Source organism: Pediculus humanus, genomic scaffold (genome assembly GCF_000006295.1).
Source record: "Pediculus humanus corporis 1103172107484 genomic scaffold, whole genome shotgun sequence".
Taxonomy (NCBI): Eukaryota; Metazoa; Arthropoda; class Insecta; order Psocodea; family Pediculidae; genus Pediculus; species Pediculus humanus.
Genome location: NW_002987101.1, coordinates 6,503 through 14,286, shown reverse-complemented (window position 1 = coordinate 14,286; position 7,784 = coordinate 6,503). Strand labels below are relative to the sequence as shown.

Sequence of the window (7,784 nt, the reverse complement as noted above, 5' to 3'; positions counted from 1 at the left end):
CAATTTGGGACACGATTTTCCTTTCAGAAAAATTTTCCTTTTATAAAAATTTTTCTTTTAAAAAATAAAAGGGATGACACCCTATAAGAACCCTTCGTAGGTTCTTTCTCGCGTATCTTTCTCTTACAGTTCATTGAGTAATTATGACATCAAATGCAAAAAACTACCCCTCGTTTTTTTTTTTTAAACTAATTGCAACTCTACGTAAAAAAAATTATTATTATTATTATTATTATTGTCAATTAAATACAGCAATTTATTTTTTCTTTTACGTGTAAGCATAATAAACAAATAAATTATTGTTAGAGAAAAAAAAAAGGGAAAAATATTTCTAGTTTGTTTTTATTAATAAAAATTTTCCTGAATTTATGCAAAAAAAAAAAAAAAAGAAAAATTACTCGGTTAAAAAAGTAATAAATAATCTTATTGATATCTCAAAAACATTTTTTACTAATTTTAGTAAAAACTTTTTTTAGTAAAAATATTTTTTTTTACTTTATTTGTTAATTAATTCTTTTTTTTTTTTTTATTACTCCAAATTTGTTGTTATCGTTTTTTTTTTTTTTTTCATTTAGGCGCTGATAAATTACAAAGTTTTTGATTAAAATTGATTATAAATATAAAATAGTAAAAAAAACGAAAAAAAAAAAACGAAAAAAAAATTTAAACTTAAATTTATTATATAAAACGTATTAACAAAACAAAAACTACCCTCTTATTCTTATTCTTCTTGGCACGATAATAAAACTATCAGAGTAAGAATTAAAAACAATCAATTCATATAATCATTATTATTATTATTATTATTATTATTATTATTATTAACTTTTTTTATTAAAGACAAACATAAATAATAATTGATTTGATTTTGTTTGATTTAAATTTTATTTATTTGATTTGCCATTGAATTCAGAGCAAAAAAAAAAAAAAGTTTTCTTTTACAAGAAAGAAAGACAAAAAAAAAAAATGTATACTCTTTATGTAAATAATAATAATAATAATAAAAATGATTATGTAGTATTAAAATAATTTCTTAACGTGACTTATGATAAAAAGTTAATAATAATAATAATAATAACTAATAATTATGTAGATTTTACTGTTAACCGTTTTTTTTTTTTTTTTTTTTAAATCTTATGTATTATATATGTATTTATTTATTTTTAAAAAGTTTAAAGTTAAAATTAAAATTAATAAAAGACAATATGTCGCTTGTTTTACAGATTTAAATGAAACGAAAAAAAATTTTCATGTCATATTTGAGTGCTGAAACGTGGACGAGGAAGATCACCGAAAATTGCATCTCCGTGTACGCTTCTTGCGAGTGCTTTTATTGATGCAGCTATGTCAACAGCACCGATGCTACTGCTCTGTAAGTACACATTTCAAATTTACTCTTAATTTAATTAATTAATAATAAAAGAGAGAGAGGGGGGGGGAAATGAACACCTTTACACTTACATCATCATCATTATTATAATTTGTTGAAGGTACGGAATAAACAGGCACGTTGACTGGTAACGATTTTGCTAGATTAAATGACGATGTTCTTTTTCTATGAATATCGATTCCTTCATCGTGTGATCCGGAATCTATATTTAAACCCAAAACAAACAAACAAACAAACAAACAAACAATTCATCAATTCCAAAAATAAAAATAAAAATCAATATGTATTAATCATATACCATCGTGATCCGTATCGGATTCTCCTTCCGAATGATTTGGCTCGTTCGAAACGGAATCTTCCATTCCTTCTAGAACGAATAAACCTTCGCTATCGAAATAATTGTGTTCGTCATTTGAATTTTTCGAAAAGGATTGAACTGAATGATTTGGTGAAACGAATGATTTTTCATCGGAGACCTATTTAAACGTTCGTTGCATTAAATACGCGTTCGATTGTTTTGAAATAAAAAAAATAAAAAAAATTACATTCGACAAACCTTTGAATTTATTTTTTTCCCTTGAGCATCTTTAACTAAACCACTCTCGGAAAATGCAGAATCGCTCACTGCTGCCACGTGTGGTTCAGCTTCAAATATTTTACTAATGAAATTAAAATTGTTATTAGTGTAATACATTTAATTTTTTTTGTAAATAAGATGAAATAAATATACCTTGCCAAAGATTTATGATCTTTGGTTGCACGATCACGAAATTCGTCTAATAAATTGTACTGTTGTTCGGTATAAAAACGTATTCTTTCTTCAGTCTTTGTTACTTGTTCCCGTATGGCATCATTTAATTGCTGTTGTAAAGATGTCAAAGCGGTTTGAACTTTTTGTGCTAAAAAAAAAAAAAACAATAAATTAATAATAATTCTTTTCATTTCTGAATATAATAATAAAATAATAATTAAAAAATTACTCACGAGACTGTAAAAAATTTGTATAACTTGAACTTTCTTCAGATACTAGGGGTTCGACAATTATTTGAAAAACTGGCGAATATTCTTTATATGTTTTCTTTTCGGCAACTGCATCCAAATGTGAAATTAATGCTGTATTTGCCAATGTATGAGATCCATCTAAGGAAGTCAAATAGCAGGTGGTTGAGCAATTAATACATTGTTCAATCATCCAACGTCCTACATTGGTTGATCGAACAAGTGCTTTTACTTGTATCGATACTTTATTTATTTCTATTTCGCATAATTCCTAAAATGAAAAAAAAAAAAAAAAAAAAAATCATGAAATGTTATTTATGTAGATTTTTTTATCGAAATCCTTTAATTTAATGTTTTCTTTCTTGTTTACAAAAATTTTTAATTCATGATAGCAAACTAATTACATTAATTCAAAATGTTGCTAACAAACTTTTAGGGCTTTCAGTGAACGAGAATAAAAAAAATTAACATATAAAATCTAAATTTTAACCTATTATAATTTTTGCCATATTTAAGATAAGATATTAATGATAAATAACCAACAATAATAATTATTTAATATGATTTGAAAAGGGAAATTGATCAGCAAATATATTTTAAAAAAATATAATAATTAAAATTTATTAATAACTTGATTTAAAAAAATATCGTAAATACAGAAAGAAGTGAAATCGAAATAGATAAAATACAATTAAAAGATATATTATTCCTTTTGTTTTGTACTTCAATCTTTATTCATATTTTAATAATAGATACAGCCTAATACACTTCTAACCTAAAATTTAAATAAAAAAAAATAGGTTAGTTACAACAATGTTAAAGGAAATACTTAAAATTTGTGATAATAATAATATGGTTTAAATAACTTTTAATAAAAACTATTTTTAAAAATTCATTTAAACAAATGAATTTGAATGGTTCATCATTTAAATTTATTTTATAACAAATTAAAAATAAAAAGATGAATACATAATTATGATCAATAACTTGATTGGGTTTCAAATAATAATAATAATAATAATAAAAAGGCAAAAAGCAAATATAGTATTTGGCCAAAATCGACTAAATAACGTTTCGATAAATCATTTTTTTTTTTTTTTTCTCTAATCACCGGTATATTTATTGATTATTAGAAAACCTAAAAACCTCACGAAATTTGCTTAAAATACTTTTATTTTATTTTATTTTTTTTATTTCAAGGACAAAAAAAAGAAATATTGTTTTTCTCTGTATGGTATTCACTATTTTTTTTTTCTCTTTTTTTTTTTTTCCTTATTAAAATAAACTTACCTCTTTGAATATATTAATAGATTCTTCTTCTTCTGATAAATTTAATGTTGAAAGTTGGATGCCAGAATGATTTTTTGAGCTTTCTTTAGCATCAACAAAAACATTCAAGCACTTACAAGTAATTATCATTTTCGTTTTCCCTTTTCAAACACTAATGCTAATAAGAAATGGCTGCCTGAAGGTAACTTTTTCAAATTAAAATTCAATGTTTTATCAACAATCTATTTTTAACTTTGTACTTTTACATCGGTTTGAACAAATCAAATTATAACTTTGCTAAGATTATATTTTTAAAAAAAAAAAAAAAAAAAAACTTATCTTTAAAATTAATATTTCCTTGTTAAAAATCAAATTTTTTTTTTTTTAAAAAAAAGAAAATTACTGCGTACTCTATTACTGAATTGTTTGTCTACCAGCTGATTCCTCTCCACCATAACACCATTAGCCGTTTTCATATTAAATTGTAAAAATCTATTTTCCCCATGTTGCTCCAATGGGATATTTTGTCATTTAAGAAATCTTGTTACGTCCCCTCACCCCACGTAATATAATTAATTGCTTTTACATTTAACATGGTATCCTTAGTTTATAAATTTACCGAAATGAGAAAATAATTAGAAAAGTAAATAAAAATTAATAATTTAAATGAAAAAAAAAAAAAAAAAAAAAGAGAAAGAGTTAGAAAATACTACTCAGATAAGTTAATAACATTGTCTTACGTTTATATTTATAAAATTACATCATCGATTTTACGTATTTATAACCTCAACTGGTCACCGCTTATTATAAGTTGTCAGTGAATTTACCTGTTTTCCAATAAGGCAAAGTAGTTATTAGGATATTTAAAATATATTTTATTAAAATGAATTTTCCTTTTAAATTTAATAAGTAAAGTGGTCAAAGTGTATTATTATTCATTTTTAATTAATGATTTGCAACATTTTATAAAATTTATTAATATTTATATATTCAAAATTTTTAAAAAATCAAAGCGATTGTTGAAGATATAAAAATTTTGAATTGTATTTTTACTTATAAAAAAATTTATAAACTTCTGATACTCGGCATCAACTATATATATTATTATATTTCTTAACAAATTATATATGATGATACTTTTCGATTTAAAAATTTCACAGGTACCCACAAATATTTATTAAGAGTTATTAAGAAATAAATTATGGGACAGCGAGAAACACCAGAGTGACTTAATACTGTTAAAATATACTTTTAGTCGAGTAAACTTGAAGCAACAGAGAACTGTTTTCTTTTTAATGTCTGTTTCGAAATAATAATAAAAATAAATAATTTTTTTTAAACTGGCAAAGGGAGAAAAGCCTTTGCCAGTTTAAAAAAAAAAAATAATTTAAATCCTATTAAAATAAATAAATAAAAAATAACCTTCTTTTTATAGGAGACAGACAAGAAAGAAAACTATTTTATTTTGACATTTTCCTACTTTTTTTTTTTTAATAATAAAAAAAAAATGACCTTTTCATAAAAGTTAATATTTCTAATTTTAACTTACATAAATATATATTATATATTATTGGGTAATTGCCAAAGAGCGAACAAATTATTTAAAGAAAAAATAATATATAAAAAAATTAATGAATTTTTTATTTTTATATATTTTATTTCACATCAGCTTCAATGCAAATAATTTTTTTTTTTTTATTTTATTTATTTATATATTAAAATAAAATAATAAAAAAAAGTAAAACAATTTGCAATAAATTACGTATAAATAAATAAGAATTTTATTATTATTATTATTATTTTAATAATCGGGTCATAAAAGATTTAAAAACATTTTTTTAAAAACTTTTTTGGTGGTTTTTAATGATTTAAAAAAAAAATCTCGAAAGGTGTTTATCGTGTTAATAAAAGATGAAAAATTTAATAACAATACCCATAATTTATTTATTAATAAATATGTTAAATAAAGTTGATGGTATTATTGTGCATAAAGCTAAAATAGGTGAAACAACAATAATCCCTTGTCCGAGTAATGATAAAATTCATAAATTTCAATATTGGCTATTAAAAAATGATGAAATTGTAGGTCCATGGAATAATGATGATAAAAATAAATACAGGTATGAAGCATGGTCAGGACGACTCATAATAAGGGTAGGAACATAATCATTTATTTATTTATTTTTTTTTTCATTTTTTTTCCAATACATTATTACATCTTGTTGTACGTTTAATAATTACAGAGTGTTTCTGATGATGAAACAGGATTTTATAAATGTTTTTCTAAAAAAATACTTGGAAATGAATTAAAATCAGAAACTGTAGAACTTTTGGTTATGAGAGAGTGGGAAGATTCATATGAAAATGATTCGAGGGTGAATATTATTATTATTATTATTAATATCGTCTTAACTAATTCGTCGTTTTTTTTTTTTTTTTTAAATTGATGATAATTTTTTAAAATTGTTTTCAAGGTTAATATCTACAGAATTCTTGTTGCCGTTTTGGTTATAATTATTTTGATTACTCTGGGAATTTTTGGCATTTTGTTAAAACGACAAAGATCTTTCGCTTTTAATGGTAAAATCAAAAACAAAATGATTTCGTTCTAAATAATAATAATAATAATTAAATGTTAAAATTTTATAGAACTTAGAGAACCATCTCCCGAAGAACTTTTACCATCAGCAAATAATGAAGTTTATAGGGCGACAAGCATCAGTTTAAAAAAATCACCAATAATTTCTGAAAGATCAACCGATAGAGGTTTAGATAATGCCATCGTGGAAACAGACATTTCAACATCGTTTTCTTTACCCAATTGAATTAAATAAAAAATTATGTATATTTAATTATGTAAAAATAATAAAAATAAATACAAATTTACTAGAATAATATTTAAGTAGAAGAGATCGATCCTGCGGCAAAAGACTTCATTAAATTATAACATTCTTTTAACCTTTTTTTATCGCCTATTCTTTCGAGAGTTTTAACGGCTTCGGCTAACATTCCAGCTCTTTCTCCAGGTGATGACAAAAGAGGAGTCGGTAAATGCCTACAAGCCATATACAAAGCAGTAGCATGTTCTCTTTCGCCGATGCCATCTTGGGAAACTTTATCTGAAACATTTAACGAAATTGTTTTCAAATATTTTACATGACCAAAAAAAAACTTTTTTTTTTTTTTTGTAACAAGTGTTTGATGAATGTTACCTTTTCCGCAAAGGACAGATTGTTTGTTTGCTCTATGTCTTAAACTGCGATCTAACAATTGTTGCGTTTTTGCCGGTGCGGCACCAGCCATTAATCGAGCAGTGGCTTCGTATAAAAATACTCTGGGCAAAGCGTTCTGAAAAAAAACAAAAAAAAATTTTTTTTTTTTTTCTCTTATTCGCGCAGTAAATATATTTGACATTGTAAATTTGAATCGAGATTTACCGGTAAATATTGAGTTAATCTCCTCAAATTGGACACGTCTCTTAGAAAACCACTCAAAAATGCATTTGGAACTCTAAAACTTTGTTCAGAATCCAAAGATTCGATTTCCCAAAGCCTTGTTCTCGTCTCTAATAGACAATCGCATATCAATAACTGCACAATCTAAAAAATGATAAATTTTTTTGTTAAAATGTTTTATTTACTAATAGGACAAAGGTAAAGAAAACTCACCAACATTTTTGACGAGGTTGTCTTACAAGAATTAAATGTCAAACTGTCATCCAATAATTGTCCGGCTATTTTACAATATTTAATAAGTTGAATTTTATCCGATTCATTATCTGACTTGAGTAATTCGTTTAATTTTATTCTGCTCCTGTAAAATTAAACACTCAATAATAAACAAATTAAAATTCAACCTTATTTTTAAAGAGTCTCTCTCTCTCTCTCTCTCTCTCTCTCTAACCTGAAAGCTGCCAATAAAGCTTTTGGTAAAGTGTCTTGATTATTAGCTAAAAAGGCAGGAATATTCTCTAGTTTAGTGTAAAGTTTATTTGCTTCTTCTTCTTCTCCGAGTAACCAATAAGTTGCAACTCCAACAGCTGAAGCCCACCAGTGAGCAATTTCATCTTCGTAATCTAATTCATTTAAAAAATGTTAAAAATTATTTTAATAATAATAATAATAAT

General features: G+C 24.1%; 2 protein-coding genes across 2 annotated transcripts in view; both read right to left on the bottom strand.

The window, feature by feature from the left end:
* Positions 1 to 1,253: 1,253 nt before the first annotated feature.
* On the bottom strand, positions 1,254 to 3,808 carry Phum_PHUM138270 (uncharacterized protein; the record flags this gene model as incomplete). The annotated part of the gene is made up of 7 exons (XM_002424571.1): positions 1,254 to 1,370; positions 1,462 to 1,592; positions 1,689 to 1,866; positions 1,947 to 2,049; positions 2,121 to 2,280; positions 2,399 to 2,660; positions 3,680 to 3,808. 7 exons carry the CDS (start codon positions 3,806 to 3,808, stop codon positions 1,254 to 1,256), a joined length of 1,080 nt encoding a protein of 359 aa, XP_002424616.1.
* A 2,582-nt stretch (positions 3,809 to 6,390) lies between these two features.
* Positions 6,391 to 7,784, bottom strand: part of Phum_PHUM138160 (sterol regulatory element-binding protein, putative) — a gene marked incomplete at both ends in the record, with an annotated part of 5,064 nt that continues 3,670 nt past the window's right edge. The window contains 6 exons of the mRNA XM_002424570.1: positions 6,391 to 6,403; positions 6,618 to 6,777; positions 6,871 to 7,006; positions 7,096 to 7,257; positions 7,327 to 7,465; positions 7,562 to 7,733. Of these exons, the coding sequence (XP_002424615.1) occupies positions 6,391 to 6,403; positions 6,618 to 6,777; positions 6,871 to 7,006; positions 7,096 to 7,257; positions 7,327 to 7,465; positions 7,562 to 7,733 (782 nt within the window). The remainder of the gene's footprint in view (positions 6,404 to 6,617; positions 6,778 to 6,870; positions 7,007 to 7,095; positions 7,258 to 7,326; positions 7,466 to 7,561; positions 7,734 to 7,784) is intronic.